Source organism: Lasiodiplodia theobromae, assembly GCF_012971845.1.
Source record: "Lasiodiplodia theobromae strain AM2As chromosome Unknown scaffold_39, whole genome shotgun sequence".
Taxonomy (NCBI): Eukaryota; Fungi; Ascomycota; class Dothideomycetes; order Botryosphaeriales; family Botryosphaeriaceae; genus Lasiodiplodia; species Lasiodiplodia theobromae.
Window position 1 is genome coordinate 196,085 of NW_023336518.1, and position 17,907 is coordinate 213,991.

General features: G+C 52.7%; 6 protein-coding genes across 6 annotated transcripts; 2 read left to right on the forward strand and 4 right to left on the reverse strand.

The window, feature by feature from the left end:
- Nucleotides 1-5,521: 5,521 nt before the first annotated feature.
- Nucleotides 5,522-7,363, reverse strand: LTHEOB_10496 (Serine threonine protein kinase; the record flags this gene model as incomplete). The annotated part of the gene is made up of 3 exons (XM_035507147.1): nt 5,522-5,639; nt 5,692-6,677; nt 6,731-7,363. 3 exons carry the CDS (start codon nt 7,361-7,363, stop codon nt 5,522-5,524), a joined length of 1,737 nt encoding a protein of 578 aa, XP_035367805.1.
- A 956-nt stretch (nt 7,364-8,319) lies between these two features.
- On the reverse strand, nt 8,320-10,064 carry LTHEOB_10497 (Carboxylesterase; the record flags this gene model as incomplete). Its single annotated transcript, XM_035507148.1, has 2 exons — nt 8,320-8,883; nt 8,946-10,064. The coding sequence occupies 2 exons, from the start codon at nt 10,062-10,064 to the stop codon at nt 8,320-8,322; spliced, it is 1,683 nt and encodes a 560-aa protein (XP_035367806.1).
- Nucleotides 10,065-10,410: 346 nt separating this feature from the next.
- On the reverse strand, nt 10,411-11,660 carry LTHEOB_10498 (Arrestin domain-containing protein; the record flags this gene model as incomplete). Its single annotated transcript, XM_035507149.1, has 2 exons — nt 10,411-11,426; nt 11,483-11,660. 2 exons carry the CDS (start codon nt 11,658-11,660, stop codon nt 10,411-10,413), a joined length of 1,194 nt encoding a protein of 397 aa, XP_035367807.1.
- A 923-nt stretch (nt 11,661-12,583) lies between these two features.
- Nucleotides 12,584-13,165, reverse strand: LTHEOB_10499 (Acyl-n-acyltransferase protein; the record flags this gene model as incomplete). The annotated part of the gene is made up of 1 exon (XM_035507150.1): nt 12,584-13,165. The coding sequence occupies one exon, from the start codon at nt 13,163-13,165 to the stop codon at nt 12,584-12,586; it is 582 nt and encodes a 193-aa protein (XP_035367808.1).
- A 1,368-nt stretch (nt 13,166-14,533) lies between these two features.
- LTHEOB_10500 (Aminotriazole resistance protein) lies at nt 14,534-16,277 on the forward strand (the record flags this gene model as incomplete). Its single annotated transcript, XM_035507153.1, has 3 exons — nt 14,534-14,835; nt 14,909-15,667; nt 15,728-16,277. 3 exons carry the CDS (start codon nt 14,534-14,536, stop codon nt 16,275-16,277), a joined length of 1,611 nt encoding a protein of 536 aa, XP_035367809.1.
- Nucleotides 16,278-16,759: 482 nt separating this feature from the next.
- LTHEOB_10501 (Transcriptional protein) lies at nt 16,760-17,521 on the forward strand (the record flags this gene model as incomplete). Its single annotated transcript, XM_035507154.1, has 1 exon — nt 16,760-17,521. The coding sequence occupies one exon, from the start codon at nt 16,760-16,762 to the stop codon at nt 17,519-17,521; it is 762 nt and encodes a 253-aa protein (XP_035367810.1).
- Nucleotides 17,522-17,907: the final 386 nt, after the last annotated feature.

Sequence of the window (17,907 nt, forward strand, 5' to 3'; positions counted from 1 at the left end):
GTGATTTTGTCCAATAGTTGAGGATCCTCAGCGGCTTCTGAAGAACGCGACTCTACGAGAATTCAGCCAAGTATTGCTAGTGCGGGGGAAGTAAAGTACCTTTGTCATCTTTTGCGTCTGAGCCTCCCCACACCAATGATAGAATCATTCCGATGATTGCTGTGATACCGAACATAAAGAAATGATTTACGGAGCTGTTGAAGAGTACAGGTATGAGCTGAGAGCTCGCTGTATAACTGGGTAAGGCTGTTCAAATAATATAGTGATCATTCACATGCGACTGTAAGGCCAGCATGGCACAGTCCCTGGGTGCTACGAATCAGTTGAAACTCCCGTCATCCTCTATGATTCAGCGAGTATAATTAGAACGTGTGGGTAAGCGTTGAGGGGAAATGAGGACGTGTGTTGTAGTAGTTGGTCAGGAAAAGAGGGGAAACAAGCGCCTCACCATGCTGTCCAAAACGCGGCAGTGCGTCGTCTCTGAAGCTCTTTGGTTGATTGGAAGCGATAGCAGCGTGGCGCCAACACACAACCAATGGGTATCAATAATCTCAAGCCTGCCTTGCGAGGCTGTGGGTGGCGAAGCTGGCCAGATCCTATTTTACCAGGGCCGTCGTCCACCAACTCGAGCGTGATGAGAGCGTAGGATTCCGGGATATCGCTTGGTGCGCAGCTTCGGTGGGATGAAACTCACTGCTTCAATGAAGCGAGGCCATCTAGATTTGTTGGTTGAAGCCTTTTCTCACTTTACCCTTGCAGGACTTTACGGCCACAGTCACTTCACTGCCCATTCATTCGTTGATGAGATCTCCGTTCACGTTAGCGGTAACGAACTACTTCATTCTCATCATCCACCTGTCCTGAACGTAGAATTCCTACATTTGCTTCAGCAAAGAGAGCTTTGACCTCGCTTGCTTTGAGGCGAGCTATTTCGTAGCCGAACATCCGATTTAGCCGTTCAGCGACGAACAGCCAATGCGATTTTCGCAAAATAAATGCTGTGTAACGTAAGCGGTGGCCATCTTCAGCGGGGTTTGGTAGTTGGGTCATGCATGGAGATTTGTAATCGATGATATGCACCCTCGTTCTGATTAGTTCGTCGAGATTAATAATAATTCTATTGGCGATGGTGCCCGATTTATCGCATCGGATGAAGACTTGGTGTGAAGAATCTTTGCGTTCATTCGCCTACATAAGCGATCAGATGCTGCTCGAATCTCAGCCTCATTGATGCAGCAGGACCGGTCCGGCCCATTGCCTTGGCGACAAAGATCCGCACCGATACCCCGCACGAACAGATTTCAAAGCTTTCTCTGCATATTCAGGCAATTTAACTAAGATGTTTGGTGCGTCTACTAAGGTATCCGCATATTCTATCGGTCGACAAACACATTTCCGCAGTGGATGAACCACTGCCGTGATACCCACGTGTAACATTATTCCTATTTCGGCTAGAAAGACAAGGCTGAGGCGGAACGTGATTGAAGATCTTATCTCTCGAACCACGATCAGCGCCCGCAGTACAGCCAGCCACAAAATGCCAGCACGGCTGAAAGACTTCTCAGAATACAACCAACAGAATCAAAGCCGAGGGGAAGAGTGATCGTCGGCTTCACGCCGCCCTGGCGCTGCGCCCATACGTTCCTGTCCTCGGTAAATCCCTGGATAGAGGAGGGGGGTGCATTTTTGGAGGGGAGTATGGAAGTCGGGGTGTGGACAGCCGCGTACGTTGGGCAGCAGCTGAGCCATCCAGGAAGCCTTATAACGGGGCTATTTATTCAGCATACATTTTTATTACGTTCCATCGGCAGATAACAGGTGTGGGGGCTGTGGATGCAGCAATGCTGACAGCAACTGCCCGTGAACTCGTGCCGATCGCTCTCTTGCAAAAATGCCTCACAACATTTGACCTCTAGCCATTGGTCGTCGAAGCTCATCACACACTACTTTCCTCTGTTGCAATAGGCCGTTTCCAGAGGTGGCTGACAGGATACCGCCACAAATCTTCCCAAATAAATCAAGAAGTAATTACCAAACAGCATATGTTCAGTACCCGAGCAGACCAAATAGCATATCTTTAAAATTTTTACAACAACGTAGAAGCCTCAACGAAGTTAAAATATAAGTATATTTATATATATATAATAGTACTTTAACTTATATTTACTTATTATAATTAAAAAATATTATTTTTATAATAAAACTATCGACTTATTTAGCTAAAATCTCTTTTAAAATCGACTTTTTTTATCGCGTAAAAAAACGTTAAGAACGACTAAAATTTAGTTATTTTTTTAATCTTTATAATAGTAAAAAGGCTAAAAAATATTATTTATTATAAAAATAGTTTTTATCTACGTGGAAACGTTGGCGTTTTAGAAAAAAGAATTTCGACGTATGCTGTTTGGTCCTATATATGCTGTTTGGTCCGCGCGGCGCGAAACATATGCTGTTTGGTAATTACCCCATAAATCAGCCACACTGGCACACACAACCTCGTGTATGCTGCAATCACGTGGTGATGCCAAGCCTGAGCAGATGCAGTCGAACATGATAGGCTGCGAAATTTCGACTCTTAATTACCTTCCTAGGCCGAATATCCGCTATGCTCAAGACATGAATCCATCCTAACTACTTTTGTTTGAAGCAGAATATCTTACCAACACGGTGCCATGCATGCAAGGTCATGCGGCGAAGCCAAACTTCGTTATTGCCAGAGATAAGAGTAGTCTTGAACTTACTAATTCGTATAATTCATGGGTGAGATTATCTCACAATGGCTTGCTGGGCTTCGACCACCGAAAACTACATCTGACGTCAAGTCACTATCAAGAGAATCGCTACACATGGGTTCACGCTCAATGCAAGTCTCACTTGTCCACCCAATGCTTTATTTATGAGATAATGATGAGCCAACATTACATCCACTCTCGCAGGTACCATTGTGCTGCATCACAACGTGCGGTTGGGAGGCAAAGCTGATGCCAAGGTTTCCAGCATCGGCATGTTCCTGTCTTGGATGCGTCCCACAGAAACCCCGTATCTTAACCTACATCGACCCATTGCTCTTGAACCAAAGAGATAGAGCTTTCTTGGAATAATCCGACTCCAACTCTCTCCCAGCACCCATTTCGCGGTTCAGCGGGCTTTGGGCGTAAGAGAAGAACGTAAACCTTCTTGTAGAAGTCCTTTGTTGAACCAATTTGAACGCATCTCCAACTATCATCCAATGTCTTTTCGCAGTCATCAAGCTCGACCCGATCTCCTGTGTTGAGTGTGAAACATCTGCATGCGACCCTCAGCTTCACCGGGTTCGATCTATCCCCGGTATGCCATGGTGAGGACTGAGTGTCTTGGTCCCATGATACTTCGATCTCCTCAGTATACCAGTAAACCTTTCCGAAAGGGAGGTCAACATAGTCGATTGGGCCTTCGTAAGCCATCCAAGACCAGCTTGGAACTCGGGTAGTGAGTTTGATTCGTTTCAATACCCTTCCTCCAGAGCCTCGCTGCCATAGAAGGCTTCGGCCGAGAAGACTCTCATACTCTGGGCGCTTGCTCTTCAAAATCCCATATCCACCGTACACTCCTGCATGCGTGTAGAGAGCATGTATCATTCTCTTTTCAAGGCCTGCTATTGCAAGAGGCCGATCAACTGTACGTGATAGCGCAAGCCTCGAGTAATGTTGGTAGAGCATCTGGAAAAGGCGGATCCTACCACCTTTAGATGATTGAATTGCTAGATTAGGAAATCCGGGATCTCCAAGAAATGCCGCTTTCCGACTGAATGGCAATGTTAGCATCCTCGACGTATCCATTAAGCAGCCATAAAACTCACTTTGTCATTTTCGTCAACGTTTCACAACGGACGCCGTCTCCGCATTCCCAGTATGTTTGCTCTTCAGCAAAATGGATAGTTCGACGCGCCAAGGCTCGCTCTTGTAAAACCCATCCCCGTTTGTTCAAGTCTGCCTGTAGGACTTGACGATCAAAATCATCAATGAACTCGCAAATGTAGAGTGGTGGGTCTAACTCGGAGACCATAACGGACTTTCGAGCGGAGGGCCCCTTAAGAAAGCCATCACTGATTCCTGAAGAACAGCTGGCCGCAAGAACACAGTAGGCAGAGCTAAAGACATCCTCCATTAGGGTTGCCTCTTGGCCCCAGTCTTCCACGTCGTCTTGAATGATACAAAGAGAATCGATCCACAGGTATTGCACATCAAGCTCTCTCGTAATCGTGACGGCGTCTTGAAAGGTTTTAGGAAGATTGCAGAGGCCGATTCCAACTTTCCGCTCGGAGACATTGCGTTTCAACGTACAATAAGAGTCATTCGTGTTCGGATCTCCCCACCGATGTGACAATGCAATGAATCTTTGATTCCCGCCAGCCTTTCCGGGCGCCTTGCAAAGACCTTCTTCCTTAGGTACGCAAAGCCGCACAGTCGGCGTGTTTCCGTTTCCAACGTCGATGACTCGAGTAGGGAGAAACCCGGAAGCAGTTGAACAGCACATGTGGTTCTCGTTGCAGTTCTTGAGCCACTGCCGCATTAATTTGAAGTGTGTTCGACTCCCAGCCACAGGCAAGTTTGGAAGTCCAACCTGGATGTTTTCATGCGCTGCGTCGAAGCTTTTCGTTATTTTTTGGATACTGAGAAAAGATGTAGGAACACGTTTACTCACATGCGTCTGAACAGATGGAAAGAATAGGACGGCCATCATCCATGTTTCTCATGATGGATCCGTCTTTCCCCAGACGGATCTTCTGTACACCTAAACGTTCACATAACTGAAGCAGCAACTTACAGAGCGGGCAATTGGAAGTACTCCCACATAGGTTTTCTCGGGATTGCTCCAGGCGCATGGGCGAATCTCTAAAACATAGAAGTCTGCATCGATGACAGAGTTGTTGTCTGTTAGACGATTTTGAACGGATGTCTTGCTCATCGATCTGGCCAATAAATGACGTTGCAAATGCGTTATCGAGGTGGAAATTCCAATCGTCATTAAACTAGTAATACTTTAGTACTGTTAAAATACGTATAGATAAATTTTCGCATACCGGCTACTCCGTGTATTAGTAAATTGCCCTCCCATCTTATTAAGATCAGGGTTACGTACCAGCTATTATTATACACAAATCAGCTGATATTAACATAGTAACGTTAAAAAAGTATATTAAACTTACGTGCTAGATAGAGATATTAGTTACGTTCTTGATTTTTTTTCATATTTTTACTTACAGTCTTTTACCAAAAATAGAACGATGATTAACGAACATTTTTCTAATTTACTATAGAGAATTTACTTACGTACTATTATAGTTGTTAGTTATAAACCTATATGCAGAGAATATAGTTAACGTACTGTCTAAAAGTGTCTTACGTGTTAGTATTCCTCGTCTTTTTTTTTTGATGAAAACAAAGTAAAAAACTACTCGCGGATTATACGTACAATCTACGAGATGTGTTACTATTGTACATTTAGAGAGTTGACCAAGTCTGTCTAGGGTGGAAGCAACTTACATTCTGAGATAGATTACCAGCTTCTTGCTGAGTATGAGGCGGACGACGAGCCATGTCTGGTGTGAGGAATGCTGCAGATCGAGGTCTTTGCTCTTGTGGTTGCCCAGCAATTGTCTGCCGTCCGGAAGGTCGTAGATCGGTCCTATCTCTCTGTACGAACGCATACTTTTCGTCGTCGGTTGCTCGTTTCAGGATGTCGTCGATGCATGTCCTGAAGTCCGTGGCACTTGCTCTGCTTGGAGTCAAACTACCAGACCCATCATCCGGGAGCTTGATAACAAGGAGCTTTGTCTTGACCATCATGAGCAGGTCTCCAATGGCAGTCTTCTCCGGCTGACAATCCGGGTCTACCGGAAGAATATCATCCATCCATTTCGAAGCAATCTTCTCGTTCATCCTGGCAGACGGACTTGGAAGGTCTGGACCTTCAATGAGATAGTAAATCGTGCCATGCTCATGTTTCCCCAGCTTTTCATCTACGAATTCGTCCAAGGAGTCAGAACCATAAAGGAGCCATATGATGAACTCCAGAATAACACAGCCCATGGACCATAAGTCATACAGGCGTGATCTTGGTTTATTTGGCAGAGTAAAGGCTTCGGGAGGCTCGTAATGCGATGTCAGGTACTTCGTACCCGTTGGTTTGTTTCTCGCGTTGGTCCGAAATGTGTGCAGCTTCGCCAAACCCAGGTCAGCTATGCGAAGCTCCCCCAGCTCCTTTACCTCTGAAAGATCCTGAAATCTGAGAATATTGTCGGGTTTCAGATCACCATGGCGCCAGTGGCTTTCTGATCTCGCTTCATCTTCAGAGTGGTTGTCTGCTCCGTAACCGGTGTGTAATACTTCAAGAGCTTTAGCGAGACCGAGGAGTTGTTTGAGGACATTCAGAATGAGTGCCTTGTCGAGAACTGGATGACGATAATTCTTCCAGTAATCCCGTAGTGTTCCTCCTTCGGCCCATTCAAAGATGAAGCAATGGCGGATACCTATCTTGTAGGCTGCGACCGGTTTGATCAGGTGGGAGTCGTTAAGCTTGCCAATTTGATGGAGTGAGTTTGCTTCGAGCTCCCAGGCCGTTGCTGGATCATATCCAGGTTCATGATCGAGATACTTTAGCTCCTTGATCGCGAAGCACAGTGCTTTCCCATTTTCCTGTGTTTATACATTAGACTGCACCTGTAGGAGGATTATTACGAGTAGCTTACCTTGCACAGCACTTTCTGGTGAGCTGGATGGATTTTCACTTGGGATACAGTGCTGAAGAAGCCTTCCCTTACCGAAGGGGAGATTTCTGTAAAAGGCAACATAGTTTCTTGGGGGAAGTCATGTTTGAGCTTGCCTTCCGTGAAGATAGGAGCCAGAAAAGTCCACTGGGATCGGTAGAATCGTACTTTTGCGTCTGTTGTCCATTTTTCATGATCGAAAGTATCGGGTGGTAGTACTGGAAAATGATGGCCATTGTCGTGTTCGGCTAGAAGATCACGAGGGTTACGGATCGGTAAATGCTTGTCGGTAAACCCACTGGCTCGAAACGATTGCATCATGGACCCCAACTCGCTCTGGTTGTCGTGTTCCTTGATGTCAAGTACGGTCATGAATACCATTTTGGCATCTTTGTAGATGAACTCGATGAGCTCGCGTGGGGAATCTGGGATTTCCGCTTCAATGCTTTCCTCTGTGACAAGCTCGTTGAACTTATTCGCAGGGACGAACTCTGTCCGGTCACGGCTGGATGTGACTGACAACGTAGCCCTGCAGATCCGGTCTCGTAGCTTGATCGAATCATGTTGTTTTGAGACAGACTTCGGGGACCCTGTCACCTCTTTCGCATCCCCCATGCTGAACAAAAAGGAAAGGATAGAGGCGATGGGATAAATGACGGGAATGGATGTGATCAACGTGAGCAAAATGTATCTGTATGGCATTTCCAATAAAGACGCCACTTGGAGGGAATCTCAAAAATGTGATAACTTGATGCGGTTGATCTAAGGAGGTTTATCTTATGCGAAGTGTTCTCACGTTTTATAACAAGGCCTTATCTCTGTTACTAAACAACCATTTTATGTGTGATCTCGATGCCATGCTAGCCGTTTCCAAAAAGGCTTTCCAAGTGGCAATGCAGGAAACGGCAGCCTCCACTGCTGCCTGGAAGTCTGCGCATCGTTTACGTGTCTTGGTGCTACAGAAGGTCAGAAGACCCTCTGTATTCGACTGGCGGGATTCTCGTAGTCTGTTGAAGCTTGAAATAAGGTTTGGAGGTCTGCAGCTATAGGCGGGCGCGCAACTTGGAAAGCCACTCATGGCCCACATTCTTCGTGAAGGTGCGAAATATGATGTGGAATGATGCGGGTGGCAAAATCAGCCAGCGCCATGACTTGGTTATTGGATTGGAATACGGAGTGTGGTTGCTTGGGTGGCTTACGAATTGTAACACAAGAACTCTCATTGAATTAACACAGCCCACTAAGCGAACCATTTCATTGATCATTAATCAGGGCTGGATGGGTAGGCAGAATGATCTTGCAGTCAATTCGCTCTTACAGGTGAACAAATGATGCTTGAGCCTCAGCCTTATGCAGGCAACAATCTCAGTCAGTTTAGCCTCGCCAATCTCACCAGCATTTCAGGGCGAACGCATCCACTAAATAAAATGCCAAGTTAAGATGCGGAGACACGGCTAATTGATGATCGAATCAAGAGTTTGGAAACTAATTTTCGTCTTGTGATGCCAGCCGATCAACTCGTATTTTGTGTAACAATCAATCGCTTACATCCAGTGACCTCCTTGGCGGCGCTAATCACTGTAGAATGACAGGTTCAGCGATGCGCATGTGGAGGCATATTTCTGTGGCGAGGCGAAAGTCGGCAAGGCGCTCTTGTTGAAGCCCAACTCCACGAGAATATCTGCACCAGTCAGGACAGGCAACGTGTCTGCATTGAAATGGGGCAGAATCTTACTGTCAGAATACTCCCCCCAGCCCAGGTCGTGTAACCCACCCCGCGAATCCCTCGCAAAAGCCGCCCACGCCTCCATCACCACTCGCGTCAGCCCAGCCTGCGCCTCCTCTTCCGGCAGCCCACTGACTTCCTCGGAGTTGCCGAATAGCGCGTGCATGTCACTGCCGTGATAAGCGGAGGAGTTGGGGTAGAGCCGCAGGTTATCCCAATCGCCGCCGTAGCGGTACACCCACGACGGCACGCCGAACCGAGCACGCGCGGCTGCGCCGTAGGTGCTGGGGCACGTGAAAGTAACGAGGTTAAAGTTGTCCCACTGGGCGTCTGTCAAGATGCTTCCTGCACCGTAAGCAGCCCAGCGGTAGTACCCGGCTTCGAAATGGGTGTTCCCGACAAGATAAGGCTGCCAATCGTTAGTCTCCTTCCCCTTCCAACCACACCAATGGACAAGAGATTCAGCCTCACCACGCGCGCAAACTCCCCGGCATCCGTCATCTTCTTCAGCGTTTCCTGGTCAAACACCGTCTCATTATCCACCGTCGGCTGAAACACAGCCTCTGACCGCCCCTGGCCGCTCACAGTCGGCAGTTTTAGCCCTGCCACAGCCTTCTTGATAACTTCGAAATCCTTCCCCCGCATACACTCCAGCACCCCATCTCCGCCTGCATCCTCGCCTGCATTCCCCCCTACATCCCCCCCTACAACCCCCGCCGCACATCCCGCCGCCGCCGAAACATTCGCCCACCGCTCCGCCGCCGTGCTCTCACTGCTGACCGGAAAACTCCACACATTCCCACTCATCGGCACAATGCCCGCCACCACCGGGTCCTCCCTGTGCGCATACGCCCAATAATCCACCGCCGCGCCCCCCGCGCTCTGCCCGGCAACCACAATCCTCCCCGCATCGCCGCCAAACGCCTCCGCGTTATCCCGCACCCACTCCACCGCCAACCGCTGATCGCGGAACGCCAGGTTCTTCGGCCCCGCCGCATCGCCCGGGAAGCCGAAGATCGACACGCGGTAGTTGAGCGTGACGACGACGACGTCCTGCGCGGCGGCCAGCTTGGTCCCGTCGAAGAAGGGCGTGTGGCTCTCGCCGATGGTGAAGCGGCCGCCGTGGATGAAGACGAGGATGGGCTTCAGCGTCGTCGTTGCGTTCTGCTCGGCGGCGGTGCGGGTCCAGACGTTCAGCGTCAAGCAGTCCTCGCTTTGCGTGTGGTTGAGCTGGCCCGCGAAGGCGGCGACGATGCGCTGCGCCTGCGGCGTGCGGTCTGGGTAGGCGACGCGGGCGGAGGCGGTTTGCGGGCAGGTGTAGCCGTAGTGCCCGGCGATGAAGGGCGCCGCCGTGTCGTTGTTCGGGTTGCCGGCGGCGACGTACGGCTGCGGCGCGGCGAAGCGCAGAGGGCCGATTGGCGGCGCAGCGTACGGGATGCCCAGGTACTCGGTGACGACGTCTGGGGCGGTGGCGGCGGGGTGGCCGATGATTGGGCCGTTGGTGGTGAGGGCTAGGTAGGCATTGTTGTCGGCGAATGCGGGGGCGGCTGCGAGGAGGATGGGGAGTAGAGTGATGAGGGGTAGGAACATGATGGCGGGAGAATGGCGAAGGGGAAGAAAAGCAAAATGCGGAGGGGGGCAATGGCATCGCGAATGTTAAAAGAAGCTTAAAAGTGGTTCCCGTGGGGTCTGGAGCGGGTCAGCACTAGGTATCGGACGATGTAGATTAAGTGCGGCGGATCTTATCGCGCATCAGGCAGGTGAGCCGCCTCGCTTCCCGTCTCCGCAGTGGCGCTTGCACCATCTCGTACTACCAAGCCCGCAAACGATCCCGTATTCAGCTGCACTACCGGCCGGAGACGGGACGGGAGGGGAAAATAAATCTTGAGTTTCCGTAAAGCGTGATATTTGTCATTTCTGCTTCTTTACGTAGAAGCTATGTACAGATCTGTAGCGGAAAACGCACGGATATAGGCGCTGTTGAAGAGAGAGAAAGCGAGATTTCCAGCTCGTAGGTCCGCGACACCAGACAGGAGCGGAACGTGGGCACGAGTATCTTGCCGGCCGGGAACTCGACGGGAATCGAGAGCTTCAGCAGGTAGTAGACTCCGCCAACGTAGCCCGCCGACGGCGCAATGACCTCCGACGGCGTCATGCGGCCGTGCGACAGCTGCATGTGCTCCCAGCCGGGATACTTCTTCAGCCACTGCACGCCGCTGAGGTTGAATGGAGGTAACGATATTGCGTCCGTATATGAGCGCTCCTGCCCGTCGGAGTTGTCGGCAGCAAGGGCGGCCCCCGATGTGTATATCGTCGTGACGTGGATTTTCCGCATGATGCCGTCGGCCGGCGGAGGCCCCCACTCGTGGGATGCGGGGTCAAACCGCACGAGCACTCTGCAGGAAACGGCGTTGCCGGACTTGATCCCTTTGAGCGCGCTTGGCGGCTGCGCCTCCATGACCAAACAGCCTAGTCTATTAGATAGAATGTTCCGCTTGACGATGCTCTCTTCGCGGATGCGATAGCTGCTTGAAAACTGCGGTGGGGCTTCCGGGAAACTTGGGACAATGCAGATCCGCTGAGCTGTTTCCGCCGTGGTGGATCGGCCTTCGGGGTCCTTGAGCGTCGCTATTGCGGTGACTTTGTAGCATACCTCAACCATGTCGGGTGTTGGGTCACTGAGGATCTCTCCGTCGTGTTCCCATCTGTGCCATCCGCCCATGGTTGGTGGAACTTGCAGATGGTCGTCGTCGTTCATTGGGGGACATAGACAATGGGTTTCAGGGAGCCCATGTGGAATGGTGAGGCTGAACTGGAATGTGCGTTTGCCTTGTGCAGGCAACGCCGCGTCGTCACCCGATGGTCTGATGGTTTGGTGCATCCTCAGCAGCCGTTTTTTCATGATGGACGGCATGGCCCAGACGATGTGTTCGACACGTGTCCGTGCCTTTCCTGCAGCCTCGTAAGCACACCGTCTCGTCAAAGTCCGGGACTCGTTGAATGCGCACCCGTGAGGTATACTCTCACGGTCTCGATGCGGGCCTCGTCACGCGTGCTGACCTCGACCTCTCCTGCGACTTCATCCCCTGAACCGAATGCTCCATGGTTGCTTGCGCTGCCTTTGGTGTTCACACGTATCGCCAGCTCGGCAACATTTGTGCTGGAGCTCTGGGAAACGGCGGCCATGTAAAGGAGACGGAGACGAGCGGTCAGACAAAGCTAACAAGGGATGGGTGGTTCGAGCGGTTGTGACAAAATAAGGTTATGACGTTCGCCCGCCGCTAAGCCTTGACCGCTCGCCGATCCCTTCCCCCGCTGGCCACTTGGAAGATTCTCCGGCGCCGGCATGCACGCCGCGAAGCCTTGAACGTTACCGGTGTACGTAAGACGTGCGATTGGCAGGAGTTTCCGAGCCTGCAAATTTTCAATGACTAACCTGCATGTGCCATGACAAGTCGCTCACCAGGTCCAAGAGCCTTTGCAACGGCCGCCGATGATACTTTACTTAAATTAGTCTAGCCCGCTGAAACAAGCGTCCCGCCCTATCGATGACAAGGTCCCGCTGTGGCGGTGCCGAACTCCGTGCCAGCAACTAACAGCGAGCTACACAGACTTTTGAGCCTAAATTTTTATTAAACTTTTTCGGCACATCCTCTGCATGATAGTTGGAGGACACATTTCGGAAATTCCGAATTATTTGGAATTTGCACTTTCTGCCCGCTACGCGCTTTTCCAGGTCCCAAGTGCACAGTGCTTTCAGGGAAAGTGGATCCTCCGCAATGAAATGTGGCTAGGTAGCACGCTTGTCCCCACCACCGGTCCGCTTAGCGTCGGCAACCATGCATGCGACAGGGCTAGATATCAAGGCCACATCATCAATTCTCCCGCGGAGAAACGTAAACACATCAGAATATGGTGGAATTGCTTCCCACGCCAGCCTCCTGCTGGAATTCCGACTGCAGTAATTTGGTAGACAACATGATTCTCTCATATTAATCATGCTCGAAACGTGCTTTTCCCATGCTCTAAACATCTACTCTAAAAACCATATCATCAAAAACCCCCCCACCAACTCCCCCACCCTCTCTTAACGCCCTCTTCTAAAACCCCTAAAGCTCCTTCGTCATAATCCAATCCGTCTGCACAACCCCCCCAACCACAAAATCATGCTCTCCCACCTTCTTGTACCCCCACTTCTCATACGCCTTCTGCGCCACAACATTCTCCTCCCACACCCCCAGCCACATCCACCGAAACCCCTGCTCCCTCGCCATCTCCTCCACCCTTCTCCCCAACCTCCCACCAACCCCCTTGCCGTGCGCATCCGGATGCACGTAGATGCGCTGCAGCTCGACCTTGCTCTCGAGTTGCTCGACGCAGGGTTCGCTGGAGCCGCGGGTAAGTACTGCAAACCCGAGGACCTCGCCAGAGGAGGGGTCGACGGCGAGGATGGTGTCTTTCTGCGGGTTGGAAAGATCGTTGGCGATGGCGGTAGGCGTGTATTCTTTGGCGAGGTAGGCCTGCAGTTCGTCGGCGGTGACGGAGTGCCCGAATGTCACGCTGAAGACGTGCGCGCCGAGGGTAGCGATGGTGGCGGCGTCGGTGGGTGCGGCGGGCCGGATTTGGACTGGTGGTGGTGGTGGTGGCCGCCGGCCGTTGGTGGTGGTGGTGGTGGTGATTGTGGCGGCCATGGTTGTGTTCGATGTTTGGTGCGGCGTGAACGAAAGAGGGGGGAATAAACACTGCGGTTGTCGAATGAGTGGACTTCCGAGATGTTTGCGGCTGAGAGAGAAGAAGGTGCGGCGGTGTGGCTTCAGGAATCGGTGCATGGTTAATAAAAGTAAATTGGCCGCGACGACTAGTGCGCCGCCGCAAGAATCTTAGTTCTGCGATATGTAATTCGTAGGGCGTAGAAAAGGATTTTCTGTGCTATGTGAGCGGTATGACGTGAACACTTTTATGTAGTCGGGGCGGATTGCCTCGTCCGTTCAAAGGGGTAACTTTAAGTACGAATACGGGCATGCCCTAAGCGCCCGAGGCTGAGGACTGTCTCGGCCGAGAGATTGTCTCACAATAAATATAGCTACATCTTTTTGACGTTGCGGTGAATTCCTAAACACATCTCATGGTACACAAGTTCTAATGGCCTTCCGTACATCAAGTCCATTAAAATCGGCGTTCAAGCTACATCGACATGCAATCACGTGGCTGAGGGTCACTCGGTCATTATTCCGATGCACAGCGGAGACCAGCCTGCTCTTCCATGACTGCGGATGATGGGGAATTCCCTTAAAATTTCATTTATATTGCTTGAGTTAAGTTACAATAACGGCCAACCATCGGGTGATCCAATTGTTGTTTGTACGTTTGTATACATAAATTTTGGCAAGAATGGAAGATAGGAAAATGTGGGTAAGGTTGTTTCACAAAGACAACAGTCGTTCAATTTCATGCAGATGAGTACGGAAGAACAACAGCGACAATCAGAAGGAGACGATCAGGACATGTGCCTCAATCCGGACCATCGAATACGAGAAGGTCGTCAAATACTCTTCATCCCACAGGCAGGCCTGATATATAAAGAGCCACAGTGACAGGTAACAGAGCTGCAGGACCTTCAACATGGCTCTATTCAGCATGAAGTTCGCACCTCTTTCCCTCGCCGCCGCTCCGGTATACAGCTGGTCCCTCGCCATCTGGGACATGGTCTCTCGGCCGAGAGAGTGCATGAGAGTTAAATAGCTGCAGCTCTCTTCCATTACAATTGCTCGAGCTACGATGCATATCTGATCAAGCTCGCCGCCGTTGAATATAAGCTACAACAGCTATCCTCGCCTCATCAATTCCAATCAGAACGCACGCAGAGGCTGCTTCGACCTTCAATCACGTGGCTGTGACCACTCCTCATCCGGCCATGTTTCCGCCGCAAAGCGCATCTCGCCTCGCCCTACCTTATGCGGCTGCCCACTTTAGCGGCGCAGTGGGTCCTGCGGCTTAAAACCTAGCGCGAATCCCTCGTTTCTACGACCGGCCAACTCTCCACCTCTCACGCCGCTGCCATGTCGCAAACAGCCGTGGTCCACGAGCTGCAGCATCTGCACGGAGATGGCGCAGCTATCGCAGTCGTTGCCACTTCTGCTGCTGCACGGCAGTCCATTAACGAGCCAGAAGAAGAAGAAAACAGCAGATCGGGTTCGGATGATGCGCCGCAGCAGCAGCAGCTCTCGCTCTTCCGGCTAGGCACCATCGCCGCCGCGATAACGGGCGTCCTCGTCGCGAGCAGCATGACGACCGGCCTCATCACCGTCGCGCTGCCGACCATGGCCAAGGATCTGGAGATCCCGGAGCACCTTCTGCTCTGGTGCGTTGTTTTTTTTTTTTTTTGCTGCGTCCCCAATCGCTCTCTGTTGACTGACGCGGCTATTACTATACAGGCCCGCCTCCATCTACGGGCTCACCAGCGGCTGCTCGCTGCTGCTAGCCGGGGCTATCGCGGACTACGTTGGCAGCCGGATCGTGTACCTCGTCGGCTGCCTCTTCCTCTCGCTGTCGATGCTGGCGAGCGGGCTGGCGCAGAACAGCACGCAGATCATCGTCTTCCGCGGCTGCCAGGGCGTGGCGGCGTCGTGCTGCCTCCCGACGGCCGTGAGTCTCATGTCCGAGTACTTCCCCGGCGGGCGGCGCCGCAACGTCGGGTTCGCGATCATGGGCGCCGGGCAGCCGCTAGGGTTCTCGCTAGGGTTGTTCCTGAGCGGTTTCTTCGTCGACTCGATTGGGTGGCGGTATTCGTGGTATCTGGCCGCAGCGGTGTCGATGGCCGTGTTCGTCGTCGCCGTCTGGGCGCTGCCGCGGAAGCGGGCTGAGGTTAGGTATTCATGGGGCGGGCTGTTCCGGCAGCTGGATGTGGTCGGGGCGGGCATGGCGAGCGCGTGCCTGGGCATCCTGTCGTACGTGCTGGCCATGATTTCGGATGGCCCGTCGCAGATCAAGCAGGGGAGGAACATCGCGCTTCTCTGCATCGCCGGCGCGCTGCTGCCGTCGTTCATCTTCTGGATGGACCTACGCACGAAGAGGAACATGACGGCGCTGATCCCCAACGCGCTCTGGAAGAAGACGGCCTTCTCGACCATCTGCGTCATGGTCTTCTTCACCTGGGCCGTCCTCAACGCCGTCAACTTCTACTCCAGCCTCTTGTAAGCCTCCTCCTTTACCAGTCCCCCCATCCCCCGCGCTGACAACCACCCCCGCCGCAGCTTCCAAGACGTCCAATCCCTCCCCGCCCTCCAAACCTCCCTCCGCTTCCTCCCGAACGCCATCTCCGGCATCATCCTCAGCATCGGCACGGGCATGATCCTACACAAATTCTCAGCCTACTGGATCGTCCTCGCCGCCTCCGTCATCAGCGCGCTGTCGCCGATGCTCTTCGCCATCGCCGAGCCGACCTGGTCCTACTGGTACGCGCAGTTCTGGGCGATGCTGCTGTCGGCCGTGGCTGTCGACGTGCTATTCGTTGTGTCGACGCTCGTCATCACCAACATCTTCCCGCCGTCGACGCAGGCGCTGGCGGGCGCCGTGTTCAATACGGTGGCCCAGTTTGGCGGCGCGGTGGGGCTGGCCGTCATGGCGGTTATTTCGTCGAATGTGACGGAGCAGTCGGATTATGCAGTTAAGACATCCCCGCCTGCACTGCTCGAGGGGTACCGCGCGGCGTTTTGGGCGTGCTTTGCGGCCATGATTTTGTCCGTGGGGATTGGGTGTGCGGGGTTGAGGGATGTTGGGAAGTTTGGCGTCAAGGTCGAATAGCCGTTAAGAGCTTACGTAGTGAATGAATGCCAAAAGTGGGTGAAGATGGGGAAAGAGCTGAAAATGGAAAGTAGTGATAAGCCAACAAGGAGTTGTTGTACCTGGCGGCAACAGCGGCGCCAATGAAAGCGGAGCTGGAACGCGTTTAGTCATCGCAGCCAATCAGAAACGGTTTATTGGCAGCATGACAGCACAAGCTACCCAGGGTCCACGCGCGGCCCGCGGAGTCGTACCGCGTGGCACAGTTTGCAAGCGATTAGCTCGCAGATCCCGGTTCTCCCTCTTCCGGAAAGTGCAGCCGAAGGTGGCGGCGGGGTGAATTCCAACGTCCATGATGAATCCTCCGGTTGACTCACGAAGCTGCCGGCGGCGGCCACGAGATATAAAACCTACCACCACCTCCATCATCCCTCCCGCAGCACCTGCTTTCCCCCAAACCATCCCTCCACCCCAGTCCTCCGTCCACACACACACCTCCAACCATGTACCTCCGCGCCGCCCACGCCGAGCGCCACATCCCCACCCTCCGCGCCTTCATCCGCGACAACCCCCTCGGCATCTTCACCACGGCCATCGACTCCCCCTCGTTCCCTTTCCTCCAATCCAGCCACATCCCCTTCGTCCTCGACGTGCAAGACGACGCCAGCGAAACCGAACTCGGCGTGCTGCGCGGCCACATGGCGCGGGCGAACCCGCAAGCGAAGGCGTTGATGGAGCACCTGAAAGCCACGTCGGCCGCCGCTGCCTCACCCGACGCCGCTGCGCTCCCGCAACAGCTGTCCCGGGACGTAATGATCCTCTTCAACGCGCCCGCGCACCACTACGTCACGCCGAAGTTCTACACCGCCACCAAGCCCGCGACGGGCAAGGTCGTCCCGACGTGGAACTACGCGGCGGTGCAGGCGTACGGGCGGGCCACCGTCTACTTCGACAGCAAAGCCGCGTCGACGGAAGCGTTTCTGGCGAAGCAGGTGGCGGAGCTCTCGCAGCTGTCGGAGACGCGGATTATGGGGTACGAGAAGCCGTGGAAGGTGGATGATGCGCCCAAGGCGTATACGGATGCGTTGAAGAAGGCGATTATCGGGATCGAGATTGAGATTACGGACTTGGGGGGCAAGTGGAAGATGAGTCAGGAGATGGGGGTGGGGGATAGGCAGGGGGTTGTGGAGGGGTTTGAGGCGTTGGGGACGGAGGTGGGGGGGAAGGTTGCGGGGATGGTGAGGGAGAGGGGGGTGTGGGAGTAGAGGGAAGAGGAGGATGCGCGTGGAGGGATGGAGGATTGGAGAGGATGCTTGGTTTGAGAGAACCGGAAAGGCCTGCATTGAGGTCAGCTGCGCGGAAATATTGGCCCACATTCCTGATGGGACATTGGAAAAGATGAGCCGGATTATCCAGAGAATACCTGGAGGAAGCGTAGACGCTAGAGGCCACCAGATGGCCAACTACCAGCAAACAGCAAACGGAGCAGCAAACAGTAAATAAAACAGGCGAGCGTCTTGAAATTAACATGAGGGACCGTCATATGTCTTAAGACCGAATGTGTTGTTCGGGATTTCCGGAATCGCCGAGAACACCGGCGTTACCCACCGTCGAACAATCTCAAGAGCCCATTGGACGAACTCACCAAAAA